Here is a 20,346-nt window from a genome sequence, read left to right as displayed (position 1 = left end):
AGGCTTCTTTGGTCATACTTACTCGTACAAGACGAGTAAATTAAAGAACTAGTATTTTTTCGAAACTTTGTTTTTATTTTGTATTCTTAATATTATGAAAATATACTGTTCCTTTTGTACAAATAACATTGCGTATCGATTGGTTGTTTGTTGATTGTTTAGTGGGTAGGTAATGATTATTGCGTAAAACAAAAGTCAATGGCACCCCCTATTAGGAACAACAAAGCTGTCTGATCTAATAATAATATGGAGGAAACCTTATCCGTTCCTCTATTATCCTTGATGTTAGAGATTATTTTCTTGATAATAGTGACAAGATGTATTAGAGCCTGATCATTTATTTTTAATGTAAAATACTATGTATACTTAAATAAATATAAAAAGCTCACATAGGTCAATGCAATCATGACAAAATCTTGATTGATTTGAATGTCCACAAAGTAAAATTCGAATTCAACTTCCTTATTGATGCAAGTATAAGTAGAATGACAACGGGAAAATTGAAAAATGTCATGAACTTATTCGAGTACCTAATGGACAAGGCATAAATTATCGGCCAATCAAACGTAAATTTAGTGATGTGCCGTTCCCGGAAACGTTCCCGGGAAATTTCGCTTTTGAAGGGAAAATAGGGGAATTTTGCAATTGTGCATCTTATATATACTATTTTATTATCAGAAATCATCTTAAACCTTTTTCAAAAACATTAATAACCGTATCTCATCCGCCAAAGTAAATTTCCTATATTCCCGGGAAATTTCCCATTCATATTAAATCACATTTATAATCGGGTCTATCGCGAATTTGCTGGGATGTCAGTAAGCCGCGACCACGACCAGTGAAACCTGTGCCCAAACGTAGGTAAATAAAGGTAACAAAATAAATTCGCGATAGACCCGTTATTAATTGTGATTTAATAATATCTATGTAAAACCCTTTTTATGTGCAAATAAATGATTATGATTATGATTAATATGTGTTCAAAGCGCGAAGGTTTTAAATGTTATAATTTTCCATTCACCCTGGGAATTTTCCCATAGTTACTGGCAATAATTACCCGGCCAAAATAAAATATGTTTAACAATAATAATCTTTAATCAACAAAGTCGATACTAATCATCACAGTTTAATCAGGGTCAAAATAAGTTAGGTACTAATAAGAATAGTGGAGTTCCGTAAGCTTTTTACCAAGAAACTCTTATACATACGAGTATTAAGGACGGGTTCTTGTGAAATCTTTTGCAATGCAATGCATAATCAAAATATACAATAAAAAAAACTGTAGCCATTTTGTTTGCCCATCGAAATTTTTTTTTTTTGTATTTGTATGGAGAAAATTTCTACTTCGTTAAGATTTCGCATCCCAGGCACTTCCGGGGCTTAAAGTGATGCCGTATTTTTTTTGAAAACCCAAAGTGGCGACTGTTTTAATCAAACTCACTTTCCAAGTATTTTATTTGGGAAGCCACTTGCAGTTTACGGTTTATGGCTACTTTATTTTACTCAACGCAGTTATACTTGTCGTCTTAGTCTATATTTCAACTTTCAATATTCCATTTCAATGTTTGGGGAATATTCCCGGGAACGGGAAATTTCCCATAAGGGAATATTCATTGTTCCGAAAAATTCCCATGGCACATCACTTAACGTAATTGCTTATTGAAATCGAAACATATATTTTTGGAGATCTGTATTACAGATTTACACCGTTATATTAGTTCAGACTGCAGTGTCTCACAATAAGTAATCTACACTGTCTTAAGACTCTGTTGAAATGATAAAACTGTTAAATCAATATTTGAATCATGGGTACGATTTGCTGATGTAAATTGTTATTTATTGCATTTTTGTTACTGAAAACGATCTAATAACTGCACAATGGAATGGAGAATCACGATATAGACAAACGCTGTGATTGACGCCTTGATACAATAGGCACTGAGAGGGTAACGTAGAGTGTTTCTTTTGGAGCAAAGGCAATTGCCAGGGCGAGTTGAAAGGCTTCGATGAGTATCATCGACGGAGAGTCCTCAACAGCTCTACACGGTGCCCCTCCCGTTGAACTTTAACATGCATGCCTCGAGGGATTTTTTGTTCCAAAACATATTGTTGTGGCTTCACTTTGTTTTTATTACTCTTTGATGGCACAACTTTGAAGGATTCATTTTTGTGACGAAAGTTTAAAGGCTCGTTGCACTGCAACCTTTCTTTATAATACTGTTCTGTTTTCAAGAGGAGTCCGTTTAATATTTATAAAAGTAAAATAAAGTTGGCGGAATTTTATTGCGAGCGCTTTTCTCGACATGCATATTGCGGGGTTTGTCGAAGTCGATTTTCCTGAGTCAGTCTGTACGTTCGTTACGTCAGACCGTTTCGAAGTCGTTACCCGTTGAACCGGCACTTTACAGGTGACATGTTTGCTATGTGGCTGGAATGTAGAAATGTTGTTTAGAGTTTAGTAAAAGTCCTGCCGCCTGTTGTCTACCATAGTTTAAGTGCTTAATTTGTATGTCATGTTCTTTTCATATTGGTGAGCAATAAAGAATATTTGTATTGTATTGTCCTTTATACTAAGATTTAACGTAGGTACGTAAGAAATGTCATGCGACCTGTAAAGAAAATAGGTTATATTATACCTATGGGCTTGTATTATTGACTTCTGGGGCCCATTTCTCGAACGGTATTAGTCTAATATTATTGGTGTGTTGCCATAGTAACCCATACGATTTGGCAGTTCGTGGACTAATATTATTAGTCTAATACCGTTCGAGAAATGGGCCCCTGGGCCCTGTAGACGTTCATGTAAGTAACAATATACAGGTAAGAAAAAGGATGCTACATGTTCATTTCTTCGGTAGAAATATATTCTGTACTATAAATTGCTATATATATTACCTAGGTACCAGTGTTATCTAAGTATACGAAAAAAAAAAAAAATTATGAATATTATAAATTTTTCAAACAAAAAGGCATACACATGGGTTACCCTCATCTATGTCATGTTATTAGCAGAAGATTACTTTTGCCGTTTTTAGTTTAGCATCATTTTATGTACCATAATCATCCTGCAGCATACTCTTATTATGTCATAATGTTTTTTTCTGCTAGCAGAAAATTGGGTTAGGTAAGACCCCAAGACCCCTGGAACTGCAACCTCCTATAAAAAACGAACGACTGCCAGAAAACTAGATTAGGTTAGAACTGCGACCCCCTACAAAAACGAACAACTGCCATAAAAGTAGGTAAGGTTAGGTTAGAACTGCGACCCTCTACAAAAACTAGCAGCTGCCAGAAAAGTAGGTTAGGTTAGGTTAGAGCTGCGACCCCCTTCAAAACGAACAGCTGCTAGAAAAGTAGGTTAGGTTAGAACTGCGACTCCCTACAAAAACGGACAGCTGCTAGAAAAGTAGGTTAGCTTAGGTTAAAACTGCAACCTCATACAAAAACGAACAAATGCCAGAAAAATAGATTAGGTTAGAACATAACATACCTATCATTAGATTATGACACGACAAAAAACGAACAGCTGCCCGAAAAGTAGGTTAGGCTAGAGCTGCGACCCCCTTCAAAACGAACAGCTGAAAAGTAGGTTAGGTTAGAACTGCGACTCCCTACAAAAACGGACAAAAGTAGGTTAGGTTAGGTTAAAACTAAGAATACGCAAGTGGACCCGTGTTCCCACCTAAAGCCAGCGAAGCGGCCAACGTCAGTTTTTAGCAGGTATTACGGGCAACATACACCCGTCGAGTCCTGCATTACCCGGGCTCCCTCTACAAGCCCGGGTATGCGTAAAAGCATTTTCTGACGAAAAAAAAAAAAAAAAAGGTTAAAACTGCAACCTCATACAAAAACGAACAAATGCCAGAAAAATAGATTAGGTTAGAACATAACATACCTATCATTAGATTATGAAATTAATTTTATAATATTTTATATTTACCCGACGGACCTTATAGTTACTGATTATTTTACCGTATAGACACACTTTAAAAACTAGCAAACAGTAATTCCATCATACTCTGTCCGTCTGTCTGTTACCTCTTCACGTTTAAATCGCTAAAGTGACTTAGATGGAATTTTGTATGCTGATAGTTTGAGAACCGTGGAACGACAAAGGGTTTATTCGAAGTAGAGAAAGCCTCAACTTGATAACTTTACGCCACCTAAATATTATGCAATACATTTATCTGCGAAATCAATATTCGTTTAAAAGACTAATATGAACATCAACAGTATGCCAAAATATGGTTCTAAATTATAAAACTGCAAAGTGATTGTATGCTATATGATACTATGCGAAAGGTAATTCTGCCAAGTAAAATTATGCCAGACCAAAATATGTCAAAAAACTTTCTGCAACACAATAGGGAACCCATACACGTAATTCAAGTAAGTAAATGTAATACTTTTAATAAAAACTTGGGCGTGAAATTGTATCCCCAAGGGATAATTTTTTTAAATCGCGCGCTGCATTCCCGGATTCAAATTGGTACAAACAAATTGAATCGTTTAATCTGCTTTATGTGTTAATAGCGTGTAGCGGGATTCCGAACGGGGTATAAATTTACAGCGAGCCTGCACCCTGCAGGCGACGGCGTAATGCATATCAATTCACCACTAGTGCAGCCGTACTCAAGCCGTACCACACACCAGCAACTATGCTTATACAGAATTAGGATAAAGGAAAAAGGGCTATTTTAGGGCTTTTACATACATTTTTAATTCAAATGAATGTGTATGAGTAATGAATACGCAGTTTTGTTTGTCAACTTAAATTGAATAAATTATAGTCGTCTATAGAAATTACGAGAAGGTATCCTTTTAAGTAAGTAAGTAGAAAAACAGATTCATGGTGTATTTGCTTTTTTTATCGGTATAGTTTAAACAGTTTGGTTAATAAGCTTAATTAAATAACTTTTTCTTTTTGAATAACATTAGACGTTGAATTACAATAATTGTAAAAGCCAGAATTAGATGTCATTGGCGTTAATAACCTCTACTTTTGCACTAAGGAGCCATCAAGTCCCGCGAGGGCAAATCGCGTCGCAATGTAGTGCCTCTGCCGCTACGAGTGATTCCCGTTTGTTCCACACTCCGTTCCGTAGAAAACAGCATTTAAGATTCAAGATTCAAGCATTTATTCATAAAACATAGTGTTTTACATAAACATAGTGTTTGTTGGAAATATCCATAGTATGCCTTTTTAACATTTTTAAATGACAAACTCGGTGCAAGTCTTGAGAGCGCATAGCATGCCGACGATAGCTTGTCACATAAGAGGTCAATGTGAGGGGACCATGTTAGTCCGGAATCTATTGTGAAGCCTAAGTATTTTGCCCTGTCCACCTGAGGTACCCTGGTATTGTTTAGCATGATGTCAAACTGATTTATATTCTCATTTTGTTCTATAGAACTACATACTAACTTTTTACCCTAGTTTACTTGCCAGTGACGCAATAGAACAAAATAAAACTATTATATCTCACTTTGTTCCAAGTAATTACATTTCCTAGATGTCCCAGAGAATTACGTACTAGTATTTTAGGCAACCCTTTGCAAACGACGTTACAGAGCGTTTGCCAAAAGAAAAAGACTGAAAACCTGATTCTTACAAATCTGGACTTACTTGGACTCTTCCTTCTCAGAATCGTCAGCATTCTCCATTCTACCATTAATAAAAGGTATCCCAAAATGTCAGTTCCATTGTCCCGAACTAGTGTGAATAAAATTAACTTGTATGTGCGTGATGTAGGTACCTAGTCAAACGTGAAATAGTCTGGACATAGAAACGGGATCTTTAAATAACATACATACCAACCGAATTCCAGCTTTCTTCTCGAGATTTTGACATTTGTCCTATCCCAATATATTTAAACTACACCAGAAGCTCGAAAAAGCTTATTGGTTGTTATTTATTTGCTTTTTGTTTGTACCTTGTCAGTTCCATGGAATAATTTTAAAATGCAATTTTGCCATGTATTCTATAGAACAAATGACAATAAGGCTATATGATTTTGTTCCATAGAATAATAGTTCTATAGAACAAATTATATTTGGTAATCTTATGTTTTATGAAATAATTGAAAATTGAAATATCACTTAGTTCTATGACGTCGCTGTTCTATGGAACAAATGGGAATCACGATTTTCGTATATTACGCTGAACGGTCCGGATAAGTAAGAGTCCTTTCCCTATTCGGCGCATAACTTCTCTGTCAGAAAACTTAAAGCGATTCGCTAAAATTTGAGGTTTAATTATTTAATGCCATATTTTTTATTTTGATCATAATACTTGTAGGACTTGTAGGTGCATTCGAATTTCAGTATCAATCTAACAATCTTACTTTTTATTAGTACTACAAGGCAAGGCCTAAGTTTAAAGCCTGAAAGACGGCTGGCGTTAATAACACGTTCTACTTAAATGCAATAAATTAATGTGATTAATTTTTGCAATTTAAATCAACGCTGAACGTATTTTATAGTGCTGGATAATAATAATATAATATGCAATATCATTCATGTTCAAGGGAATATTCGTAACTGTAAGTGTAATACTCATGTAACCAATATTTGTTTTATTGAGATTTTTACGCAAATGTAATAAAAAACGTAGGTAGTTGTAGTAACACGTACATTGCGTTTGAAAGTGTTATTATTTATTTGTCCCATGTAGGTATTTTATTCGCCTACGGCTCATACATAATAATAACACACTTTCCACACTTGCATTGAAATGTACTACACTATTCCACGTGTATTATTCCCACACTAGTCAATTCTCTAGTAAGAAATAAATTGCACTTTGGATCCTTGAAATGTGTTTTCATGAAATTAAAAATGTATTGAACGATATCGTAGTTCGTGGTAGACTAGAATAGCTGCATTTTATATTCATTACCGGAAGACTTCGCTGGCTAACATTAATAGTTAAAACTTAAGCGAAACGGCGAGCTCGCGGGCGTTTATACCAAAACTTCTATTTCTGAATACTGCTCTCGACAGTTTCCTTCATTCTGAATATTTAATAAGTAAATGTATATTGTATACGTAACTCATATATTGAGCAATATATGAGTTACGTTTACTACCCCATCAGAGAGCGCGTAAATTTATTTTAAATAATGAATATTCATTGTAATTAAACGACAGCAACATGTACAAATGTTTGCCTACACCTAAATAGGCACATGTTGTATGTCGGCCAGATGTGAAGGAATTTAATTAGTGTCTCGGAATTCGTGTGAATTAAACTTCCTAATAAATGCTTTGCTTATGTTAGCCGCTGACGAGAAATTCTACTCGGCTCGGAATTAATATCGTCGTACAAAGTTCGCGCTGCGCGGTATTTCATTCCGCGAATTTGCGTTGTCAGCCTCGGATTGATGTCTTCCCTTGATAACTGACGATATTATATTTTTCAATTCGCAGTTTGCGCAAAAATGAATAATTTAGGGCTGGCACTCGCGGAGATAACTTTAATCGTTATTTATTGGGTTATTGAATCCATCGGAACGGTTTAATTTTTCGGTAAATGTTTTCATTTTTCCCTACAGTTTGTTCAACTCGCAGACTAGTTGAGTAAGTTACAGCTCCAGCAGAAAATATAGAGTACCTAAGGCCACGAACAATGGCAAGGTTGGTTGTGAACTTAATCCAATATCAATTTACCGTGGCTCGTACGAGAATGTGCAATAAAGAAGATTTAGCTAGGAGTGACCACTTAAATTGCACTCAACTTATCAGCAAATAGTTAGATTATAAGCAATGTTTGGTGTCTGGTGCATTCGGCGCAAATACGGTTTTTATCAAGTTTTATATTATGAATCTACATTGTTTACGTTTTGGACGCTTTCATGTATTTGTTCTTCATCATGCGAGCCCATAACTAGAGCAAGTATGGACATATCAAAACTTATCAATCTTATATCATTCTGACAAGTCTAATGTCAATCCCCTGCGGCGGTAGCATGGTAGGATTTTTATCACCTGTCATTATGCCTCTCACTTACGCACTTACATACTTGTTAGAACGTGACAGGCTTGGTGACAGGACAGGTGATAAAAATGCGACCATGCTACAACAGCTGATTGACAATAGTTGAAATTGACATACTGACAGTCAAAATATTACACAAGTATTGTTGACAAACTTCTGCCTGCAACCTGCAACTTTGTCTGCGTAGAATGACGATTTCCATGACAACAAATTATCCTATTTCCGTTCCCGGGGTCAAACGATTTCCATACAATAATATATGTTTAGCGGTTTAAGCGTGAAAAGGTAATAGACATACAAACAAACAGAGTTAGTTGAATATTTATAATGTTAAAAAGTTAGGAATCGAAGTTAAAACCTTGTTGAGAAGAAGTGATGACATGAAATAGGTATTAAAAAACTATGCTTATGCTTATTTAGTCTCTTAAAATGTAAACATTTACTTAACTCCCGATACTCCTCCAATTTGGAGCCATTATCATAAAGGACGCACTTGTACCGCGGATTACTTAATGATGCTTACCTACTAAATAACTACAACCCTCTATTTACATGCCTTTGCCACACGAGTGAGAGCGGAGTGTCGTGATCGAATTTGTTTTTACTTTGTACGAAGCAGGTGAACCTCGCGATCTTTGCACACAGAGAAAAAAGCTCAGCGGTATAATTTTAGCTTAAAATAGCTACCTGTGTCTAGGTAAAGTAAACTGATTTCACTCATATGAGTCCATATCTGTTCAAATATTTACAACGACATAAAGAAGAGGTCTTTCTGGTGTTTTTCCTTTCTTCACGAGGTATAAGTTACCGCCCGCCCCGGGAATACCTACATGGGCTCAACCCACACTGCACGAGTGAACATAATAAATGATTATTGTGACAAGGTTTCGGTCCTGTTGAAAAATTGAGCAATGTGAACCCTACCTACGAAATAGTGCAGCGCCAAACTGTTGAGGCAGTGGCACTATTTAATATTGACAGAGCCTTCCCGATATCATGCGACCCAGATTGCTGGGCTAGAGGTATTTATGGAAGCTTTGCCTATTTTGCAAGTTAATCTACGAAAATACAACCTCTGTAACAACCAGAGCTAAGTAAAGGTGAAATACAAACATAGCTACACTATATTGAACTTTACAACATGAGGCAGTTTTTAGTTTGAACTTACCAATTTTGATCGGCTTTACACATTTGTAAGTTGCCTTTGCTTATATTTTAGTTATTTGTAACAAATTGACTATCTAAGGTCTTATCTCAGAGACCTTGCCTCTAACCTCTGGGTAGCTTTTTGAGCCCTAATTAAGAGGAAAAGGGACGACCGCTTCCTCTCTGGATATTAACTTTATAGATATTTTTATATTAACAGCTATGCCGTTTCATTTATTATTATTTTTATTCTTTTTCAATTACCTATTATAAAAGTTACGAGCTTTTTATTTATTTATTTTATTTTTTATTTATACTTTATTGCACATAAAATAAGTACAAATGGTGGACTTAAGGCATTCTCTACCAGTCAACCACTGGGCCAAAAAGGGCGTTTGTTGGTGCAGGCTTTGCTTTTTAAATTTTGCATGGAATTAGTGTTTTACTCGCAACTTATAATAATCAATCAAAAATGTGAAACGAAGGGGCATATCTATAGTTAATATGTACATCAAATTGTGTCAAAGTATTTTCTATATGAAATACTTTCTCAGCTTTGAAGGAACGTGGAACGAATTCGTAAGTCAATATCCAATTACGGATTGAATAATAACCACCTCACCATCATAAATACCTACCCATTATGAAAATGTCTAAGATGAAAAAACCGACCAACTGATTGATATATATTTGATCGCTTTTAATTACTACAATTTATTTTTGTTCAAAAACAAATTTGCAATTCATACGAACGCGACTTAAGTATTTTACATAATTACATATAATAATGTCTTGCTTTAGGTAGAGCTTATAACAAATATTTAGGTAAGTAACTATTTTGATTGATTGTAGTTGGTTCATTTATTAAGTTTGTAAAATTTATTTATTTTTGCTCGAATATCGCCCGAATTAGGTTAATTGTTGAGGTAGTTATTTGAAGCTTTGTATGTTAAGTGCTGGTTAATGGGAACATTTGTTTTTCAGGAGTCCGGAGCAATATTAAGTAGTTAAAAAAACATTCGCACGGTGTAAAACTTGTAAAACATAGGTGATGTATTTGAGTTTGTATTATGACAGGCCGTGATATCGTTAATGTTGTGTCGTGATGTGAAATTTCTACCCGTTGTTTTTAGGTAAGACTTACTTTTACCGTACATTCCCTGTTACATATATCGCAACTTTTCACAACTTGTTTGCAAAGGATTATGGAGGTACTATTAGCTTCTGCCCGGGATTTCGTCTGTGTGATAAAAGCTATTCTCTTCTTCCCCGGGCCTCAATCTATCTCCATACCAAATTTCATCTAAATCGGGTCAGCGGTTAAGGCGTGAAGGTAACAGACAGACCGACAGTGAGTTACTTCCGCATCTTTAATATTAGTGGGGAGATAGGGATTTAAAATGGTTGCTTTTGCCGGTGCATGTGACACAAGTCGAGTTCAATATATCCTTACGCTACGGAACCACTTACCAATAGGTGATACGTTATGTTTTATACTTCTTTGCCATCAGTGTATTTTTAAAATGTGTCTAGAGGCTGTTAAAATGTCGTATACCGCTCCAGATTGTCGTGTCGTCCGCATTGTCTGCGTACTGAATAGGAAATGACTAGGGCAGATCCGTCATGATTTATATGTGGAAGGGAAATGACGCTTGTTTGCAGTTCCGGGCACGTCGGTTAGAAGCTGGAACTGGAACTCGTTTGGAACACCTGGAACTAATTTAGAACTCTTTACTATATGCTACACACGTTCTTGATAACATTTGGAATAGGGAGAGATCAATTTAATATCTTATATACATAAAAACTTTCGCTGAAGTTGCTGAATAAAGTTGAATTGGAATTAAAAAATTCATAGCTCTAAATGGCATTATATCTGCTTCACTTCTGCACTTCAGGTTCGCACGTTACTATGCAGTAAATGCATAACTTATAAACATATTCACAATAGTGAATATTCCGATATTTTTTTTGTAAAATGGTGGTATTTAGTATCTTGCTTAAAGATGCATCTCTTATTATATAAATTACTACAAATAATACTTCTCCGTTCACTTATTCTTAGTTTTTCAAACATTGAAATAATACTCAAGTTTATAGGTACTTAATATCTTATTTGCTCGTATTCTGATTATTAAGTAAACTTCTTTAGCTGATATCTCGGAGAATCAACTTTTAATTAAAAATATTATGAATTTATGATTCAAAATACATCAGAGGACTGCGTTCAGTACAGATCAAACGAATGCCAGTCATACAGAAGATCCTAAACTAGTGCAAACGATTTGGACCCCATTTATGTTCCGTGGAAATTTATGGTTTTGGACAGATACCCTAAATCTGACTCCATACCTACATTAAAACAGTTTTCACACAAATCTGGTTCATATGTAGCCAGTTTCGGTCTCCTGACTTTTATTATACAATTGAAAGGTCACAATTGACTTACATTCATACTTTTTGAAACAATCAAGTTACAAAAGTTAGGTTAGCCTTAGCACAGTTCTCACCTACTAAAAGTTATAAGTATATATATTTTGAGAAGCCTCAGTGTAAAATAAGTAGTGTGTTTCAGTATCAAAAGTGACATTTCTTCAACCAAAAACGTCACTTTTGACACTGACAGATCGGTATCGTATCGCTGTGACATCGTATAAGCATCGTTTGAATTGGGCTGTAATTTAGTATTTGTGCCATTCTTAATCAAAAGGGACTTATTGTCGGTTGTCAATAAGGCGCTACTTCCGTATGGCTTCAATTTGAAATCAACCGACAATGTGGTACCTTTTCTTTGAAAAAGTCACATTTTTTATTAAAGAATGAACCGCCTGGGGTTGACAACGAATGCATGCTTGCCCTGAGGCAATTCAAGTTCGGAGACAGACGACTGTTCATATGATATGAGCAAAAAATTTTTATCGAATTTAGGATCTGCGAACAAATTCCGTAAAAATCCAATTTCATTTTGTTCTTCGTTCAGTTGGTTATTCGAGAAAAGGGAGTAGAGAAAAGGCGCTGGTATGGGTGTATAATGGAATAGCGGAAACCCATCCATCAAGTCGCCAACAACCGCCTGTTCCTAGTTCCGGCGAAGGATGTTGTCATTGTGAGCTATTAGATTACATTTCCTGTTGAATGTAGTTTCACGGTTTAAGCCTACCTATAAAACTACTCAATAGATTTAAGCTAAGAGCACAAGCCCGTTACAATATTGCTCCAAATATGGCAACCTGTACAAAATCGTAATCGCATTTTCATTTGATATTAGGTAAGTACATCAGATATTGGAACGAAATTGACTTGAGCTTCGTTTCGTCATTTATCAGACACTGTCAGGCCAATTCGAGTTTTAGTTATTCGATCTGTTCTGATATGATACTAATCTGTCAGTGTCAAAAGTGTAGTTTTTGGTTGAAGAAATGTCACTTTTAACACTGACAGATCAGTATCGAATAACTAAAACTCGAATTGGCCTGTAAGTATGCAGTCATGGTCAAATATATATACTTTATATACAGGGTGGAAAGAATTTATGGGCCCAGGGAAAGTGCCTTAAAACCTTAAGTTAGCTCATTTTACTTACAGGAAACATTCTTTTATTTTTAAAAAGAAACAAAAGGATATTCCACGAAGACGAAATCCCCTGTCCCTCATTTTGATTGAAGTTTCGATGTTTTCTGATTTCAATTGCTTCACGTACTTTCCTGCTGTAGTAAATGTGTGTTATTAGGATTAAGGATGACTCACGTTAGACCGGGCCGTGTCCGGGCCGGAGCTTCCGGCGCTTACTTTTCTATGACAGGTGATCACGTGATGCTTTCCATAGAAAACGAAGCTCTGTAAGCTCCGGCCCGGACACGGCCCGGTCTAAGTCATCCTTAAGTCATTAAATCACATTCGACGTTACCTGGGGGCACAGACTACATAGACAAAGAGCTCGTGATCACCACACATAAGTGCAATTTTACTTATGAAATGCTACGATTCGAGCAGCATAACTAAAAATAGGTAAAATAAATAAAACATTATTAAATTTGCACATACGAAACAACAAATAAACACATTCGGACCTACGAAAGCAGTATGTCCGAGTCAAAACGGAGACCTTCGCTAACGCTTTGTTCAACTATAACAACCCAGGTACACCTTTAGTAGCCTCGGTTGTCTTATGTGTTCCGTTTAGTACCTACTTAACTAGTTGAGGTGGTTTGTGCCTGGTATCGTCTAATGTGGAATGTGTGTATTATAGCGTTAGATAGTGTGCAATCGCTTGCTTTAATAATATACCTACTTACGTTTGCGTATGTTACGGGTATTTGGTTGTGTGAATGAACACCCCCAGTGAATGACAAATTCACGTTTTTTGTATAAAATAAGAAATATAGCAATTTCTACCACTTGTCCTATTTTTTTTCTTATAAACAATTTTATTTCCTATGCAATGGCAACCCGTGATAAAATTTATTTTCGACCAGTTTGAATGTGACTGGCGTTTGAAGTTTACGTGTTTCTGGTTTTGAAGTTTTGTATGGAAAAATTAGATCCCAGATAAGAACAGTGTACGTTTGGAGCAACATATGAAGTGCTTATTTAAAATTTACCTGTACAAAGTTTAGTTATTTAAATAAATTAAGAGTTAAACCTTCTATAAATGCACACTTTGTTGGCGTATTATGCGATTAAGTCTTTATTTTTTATAGTTCCATTACTGGCTTATCAAATGTTCTGAAACCAGTAAATGAACGGTGTGTTCATTTACTGGTGTCGTCTAGATTTCATTTTTTTTCTAAATTTATATGTAAACGAAATAGTATTGAATTTGTTTTTTGTGATTCTGCATAGAAAACGATTCAGATTCATTCAGTCAGTATTGGAACAAACCAAATTTCTATAGTCCATTTACTTTTCATGCCTATGTATGAACAGTACAAAATTTGGCTTGTTCATTTATTAGGTTTCTACTAATTCTATGTATGAACAATGTAACCGCGAACAACGCAATGAAAAGTCTTTTATTTTAAGCATTATTTGCTGAGCCTGACCTTTTTTCATCAAAATATGCACGTTGTTACTTGTTTTAAAGATTAATTCTCTTTTTCTTATTAATATGTTAGATTTCTGTTATTGGTGAATAACCATCATTTTATTACATTCTGATATATTTAAAATTAATATGGAGGGGATAAAAATATATAAACGCTTTCGCTATACCTACTAAAATAGAGCTGGAAACGGGTTTTGTGTTAAAAATGTCTTTTTAATACCGATTAAAGATCGAAATTATGTTCATTCAAATTTTATATTAAAGGAAAAAATGGAAAAAGTTACACTTTAAAATTTGGAGTATCGCTCGCAGACGTATCAGTATGTTAAAAAATTGATTATGTTCATTCGCTATTTTTCATGTTCATTCATTACGTTTTTAGGTACTTTTTGATAAATTATGCTATAACTCAAAAACTATGAAAGTAATAAAAAGTCGCAGAAATTAATTTCTTAATTATTAAATGAGGATTGATTACATTGCAATTAATTATTCCAATTATTAATGCTGAGAAATGATTTTTCAAACTTAGATAATTGCTTAAGTGTTCATTCACTGGAGGTCTTACTCTAGCTATTAATTACAAGCTTAATTTGTATTTGTCGAGTGATATATTCGATTATGGAGATGGAAATATTATTTTATGCTAAAAGGAAAAGAAAACACCGTCTTGCTGGAAGCTGTACATACTTACTTAAGTTTGCCACCGATGTGGTAAAGAGTAATAATTAATAAAATGAAAAATCGAGGTTAATACTAGGCAATAGGCACCTGACCAGTCACAACTGTACACGAACAAGCCCTTGCCTTGTGCCTTTTAGTATGTTTTGGTTAGTTTAGTAGGTCAGACACTGCAATTAAATAAGTTTTCGCTATATATAATTAATTCCCTTGAGCGGTGCAGTGAGCCGGGATTGAATTCAAAGCTCGGTTTTGTTTTGGAACAACCGGCCGGCACGAATTCGCAAATGCAAAATTAATTCCGCTTTGACATGCGGGCTCTGGAACGTTCAAGCGGCTATTTTAATAATAGCGTTGCCGAATTAATTCACGCTCATTTCGACGTAAATTGTTAATACATAGATACAATGTACTAGTAGTGACAGTTTTTATCATAAAATAATTAAATGAGCTTTTTAATAATGTTTCAGTCTGATTTACTCCTATGAATTCACCACGTACCAACATACAACTCGCAATTAGTTTGCTTAATAACATTTTAGCTTCGACTCACGCGTACAGCAGCGTAGTTGCAATTGCATGTAAATCAATGTAAACCTAATAGTATTACGCTATGGAACATGTGGAAACTACGTAATATAAACAGGTAGTTTTCAACAGAATGTGCTGTGTTCCGGTAGCAGCATTTTACTATATGCAAGTTTGACGAGCAAGGCACACGCAATAAAAAAAATACCATCTCAATACATCTCTTGTTTTTCTAAATCTAGACGGTATAAATTTAAACAGAAATATCGTCCAACATTTTCAATAAATACATGTTTGAAGTATTTAGGTAAGAATATTAAATTATCTGACTAGCCGCTAGCCGAATTAAGGATGACTCACGTTAGACCGGGCCGTGGCCGGGCCGGAGCTTCCGGCGCTTACTTTTCTATGACATGACAGATGATCACGTGATTGCTTTCCATAGAAAACGAAACGCCGGAAGCTCTAACGTGAGTCATCCTTTAGATAAACGCTATATATCCACAAGCTAGATACTGCAATAATTTATATGAAAATAATACTTACATCACAATGAAAACATGGGTCTTATTAAGACGTACAAGATAGCAACCTATATACCCATTACCTATTTAATCGCCAGTGTTTTAATACTCCAGTTTGGATTATTTATAAAGCAGGGATTAAAATATTTTCAGTAATATTAGCTACTCGAAAGGACCATACAATTGTTATGTAAATACCTAATATTAAAATCAGGCTCATTCTTGCGACGCGCTCTAGCTCTAGCCTAACTAGGGGCAAAGGAAAGCCCTTATTACGTGGACCGGTCCTTTCATATTTCTCTAATGTAAGCATCCACGGCTTAGCATATAACAAAATGAGATTTTTCAGTCGGCTGCTCTTAATAACGAGACTACCCAAATAGGAAAAATATTTTATCAAAATGGAAAAAGAAGAATTGCCGGCGAAAAGAGGTGTTTTGTTCGCGATCTGGTTTGTTGAGGTATTTGGGAATTTGTGCGTCAAGTGAAAGTGTTTACTATAACATACATTAAATCGCTCTTTTTGTTTAATGTTTGTGATAGTAATTTTTAAAAACATTTTCATTATTTTTTGAGAGACAGATAAAAAAAACCAGGACATTAGGGTCTTCAAATTTTTAAGCCGGCGAAAAACGTGCTCATTATTTTATTGTTTAAGAGATGCACTTTGATTATTGATTTTTCACGTCATATCTACACTATACATGACCAATAAAAGTACTTTAAGGTTGATATTGATAATGTATACGATACAAACAATTTAAGGTCTGTATCGTTTATTGACCGAAAAAGGCGTTCATTGTACCTAATATGTATAAGTAATAGGTACCTACAGTTGGTGAAGCAAATCATCTAATTCTAAACGCACTTACTAAAAAAAAATATTCAAATGAATTCTACCTCCGTTCCACCCCTGATGTGTTGAAATTAATTAAGAAAAATAACAGCATTAAAGGTTACATTTACACGATTAAAAGAAAAGATGCGAATTATTACTTGTCCACCAATTGCCTACTTCCTGTTATTGACAAAAATGAATTCTTATTAAAGCCTGATAATGTAGCTATAAGTTACTTTAAATTGTATTTAAGACTAGAAATAGAAGGAAGAAAATAATGCGCTGGTACTTTATTTGTGCAGGGCGTTCTATACAAACCTCGTTTTTGCTTACGGCAATGAAGATAAAATTGGATTAGAAGCAGTTTAGAAATTACCAATACTATAATACAAGCGTATTCTATAATAATACATTCTTCTTCTTTAAATATTATTAAATATAAATTGTTTGATTCGTTTCGATATAAAAGTTCGGTCGTATAGAAAGAGATGAATTTTCGCTGCAGATTTATTTTAGCTAGAATGGAGGGAGGCCTAGTTTTCTACGGTTGAAAATAGGTTAAGGTCGGTCACTAATTTGTTTACTAAATATCAAAATATTAACTTTATGTTTAAGGATCTCACGTTAGACCGGGCCGTGTCCGGACCGGAGCTTCCGGCGCTTCGTTTTCTATGGAAAGCATCACGTGATCACCTGTCATGTCATAGAAAAGTAAGCGCCGTAAGCTCCAGCCCGGACATGGCCCGGTCTAACGTGAGTCATCCTTTAAACGGTGTTTATTAAAGAATGTTGAATTTTTATTGTAATTAATGTTACTCAGCAAGGAGTCACAATAACTGAAATGATGAATATAATATTATGTAGTGTATGTAATTTTGATCTCATTTCAGTTATTGTGACTCCTCCACACAACACATTTTATGATTTAAAATCGGTTGTAATTTTAAGCATAGTTCCAGCAATATATCTATGTAAATATGAACTTATCCTATAATTTTACAATAATATGAGTGCCATTTTTTAAAGAAAAAGTTTTAACTGTAAATTCAATTTTCAAAAAGTATGAGTTCTCATGAACATTTCTTAATTGCAGGTTCAAATTCTTCGTATACTCCGCATATATGGAGCGACGGACGGTGGGCGCGGTGCGGATCATAGCGGCGACCAAAACACGCGGAGCTGACACCGTGGTCTGTCGCTTGTGGCTGCTGGACAACCGTACGATTACTGTCAAGGCTAGAGTTAAGGTATGAAACAGGCTACTAAGCGATCGACGGTAGATTCGGTGTGGGTGTCGCGACAAACAAGACGAAGACATAAAGAGAGCGTTGCATGTCCGACGACTCCGAGGCCCGATTCCAGGTATATTAGACTACCTACTTATGTACTTTGAAGTGACAAGCAGTTGGGAACGGCACGGGTGAACACGCTGCGCAGACAGCGTGGCCCTGCCACCTGTTTCTGCTCGACAACCGAACGCTTACTCTGAGTATTAAAGCAGCATACTGAGTATTAAAGCAGAGAACTAAGATGAATTGAAGGCCTTAACAAAAAATATATAAGATATAAGTAAAAGGCTAAATGGGAAAAAGATAAGTATAGGGGGATATCTTAATCTGGATATTTTGGAAAGCACGGTATACCTATAATTCCCAGATTTTGTTTCAATCTCATGCCCGTAAAATTTTTAGGCGAGCACAGTAAAGTAAATATGGATGTAGTAACTTTCTAGCCTGCTTTGTAGCTTTGTTACAAGGGAGCAAAATGACATATTTACGGCGAGGCCGTCCATTAAATCCCGAGAGTAACGAGGGATTCTAAAGTAGAATCCTGAGCGTAGTGAGGGATTTAACTGTGTTACGCCCAAGATGGAAATCCTTTTGCTACCATGTGACACATACAACTTTTCACATCACCTATAAGGTAATTATGATGCTTGAAAATATTATTTAAATTAAAAAAAAATATGTGCAAAAAAATGTAAAAATAGTGTCCTAGAAAAGAAAAGTGTTACTTCGATCCCTCCTAGCAGGGAAGAAAAGTGCCACTTTGATCCCTCCTAGCAGGAAAGAAAAACCCCTTTTTCAAATTGGTGATGTGAAAAAGATATTATGTATACGGACTTGCGGTTAATTTGAATTATAGGAGACCTACTGGTGGAGTCGAATAAAATTTCCCGTTATAAAAAAAAAGCACTGTATTTTAATATGAATGAATATATAATTCACTATGTAACCCTATTATAAATAGTTTCCCTGTTTTGATTGTTTCAAATCGAGATGTGTGTACCTACTTATCTATAATGGGTCAATCTAAGTTAGCATACTTTTCTATCGACGATCCGAAACAATACCACCGTTCTCTCATATTTCAGCCTATACGCGAAAATTGGAACCTCAAATATAGTGCGACGTACGTGCTATGTAGCCTGAGGGACACTGGCGTGAAACCCCAGGAGACTGTTGGTGCGGCAGTGGCGGTGATGGCTAGCGCGCACACGCATAGCGCGCCCACCAACCTACTGCCAGTGCTCGACACCACGCCCAAGAGTGGCATAGAGGTAGGCTCAGTTATAATATTAACTACTACTACTAAGTCTTCGAGTTATGACAGTTTAATACAACAGTAACGTGTGCCACTGTTGGGGACAAAACACTAACTATCGGCTATTTATATCACCAAGACTAACTCTATTTTCTTAATATTTTTTTTAATATGTAGAAGATAGTGAATTTATATTGCTTTTGAGTACTTTAACCATAGAGCCATAATATTGCAATGACGATTCTGTTTTCCAGGAAAACCTACACGTCTGTGTAAAACCATTCCACTACTCGTACGCCAGGGACGACTGGCTGGTGGAGTGGTTCGAGCTGAACCGTCTACTGGGGGCGAGCCACTTCTACATGTACAATGGCTCACTGAGCGCTCCCGTAGCGTGCCTGTTAGAACACTACCGGCGAGAGGGTCTCGTCACGCTCTTACAGTGGAAACTGCCGATAGTTTCTAAAGTAGAAATAAGGTAAGGGTGACATATTTTTCTACAGTGGTTTCATTAATGATGAAGTTAGTGTCATCATGTCCTTATGTTAAAGACTAGGTAATACTAGGTATTCCTACATAGGTGATAAGCTAAAATACACGAATATATAATAATCAAAGCCTAATAGTCAAAGGTTCGCATGAATAATGTGACATAAGCTTAATCGTCGCTAGTAGTTCGTTGATATTCACAAAGTTGATAGACAGAGGTATGGTCAGTCGGCTTCACTACAAGCTGAATTTGCACACATACATGTCTACTTGTCGGATTTAAGCCATTCACCGCTAGCCCTCGAGGTGTGAATGTTGCGTGTCGACAACACAAGGAAGGCCATCGATACCAATATAAATAGTACGGTAAAGCGTGAATCCATCACAGACGTCTACCCACTGTGGCAACTGCGTGAAAACTGTGGCAATTCGGCGTGAAAACGGTTTTTAAACGAATGAAAATCTACCGTGTGAACACCCGACTGGTTGTACGTTTAAAATCGAATACATGAAAAAACGTGCAGGCAAACCTTGGCTTTTCGGTGATACTTGGTAA

The 20,346-nt window shown here is 35.8% G+C and overlaps 2 protein-coding genes across 2 annotated transcripts in view; one reads left to right on the top strand and one right to left on the bottom strand.

Moving 5' to 3' along the window:
• The window catches only part of LOC134744237 (26S proteasome non-ATPase regulatory subunit 12), a 423,568-nt gene that overhangs the window by 74,365 nt on the left and 328,857 nt on the right, over positions 1-20,346 (bottom strand). The window lies entirely within an intron of this gene.
• LOC134744205 (uncharacterized) overlaps positions 1-20,346 on the top strand; it is a 52,525-nt gene that overhangs the window by 23,736 nt on the left and 8,443 nt on the right. Inside the window, exons 3-5 of the mRNA XM_063677924.1 lie at positions 17,851-18,004; positions 19,132-19,317; positions 19,556-19,779. Of these exons, the coding sequence (XP_063533994.1) occupies positions 17,851-18,004; positions 19,132-19,317; positions 19,556-19,779 (564 nt within the window). The remainder of the gene's footprint in view (positions 1-17,850; positions 18,005-19,131; positions 19,318-19,555; positions 19,780-20,346) is intronic.

This window comes from Cydia strobilella, chromosome 9 (assembly GCF_947568885.1).
Source record: "Cydia strobilella chromosome 9, ilCydStro3.1, whole genome shotgun sequence".
NCBI classification, from domain to species: domain Eukaryota; kingdom Metazoa; phylum Arthropoda; class Insecta; order Lepidoptera; family Tortricidae; genus Cydia; species Cydia strobilella.
The sequence above is the reverse complement of the archived record's forward strand: the minus strand, read 5'-3'. Positions and strand labels throughout refer to the sequence as shown.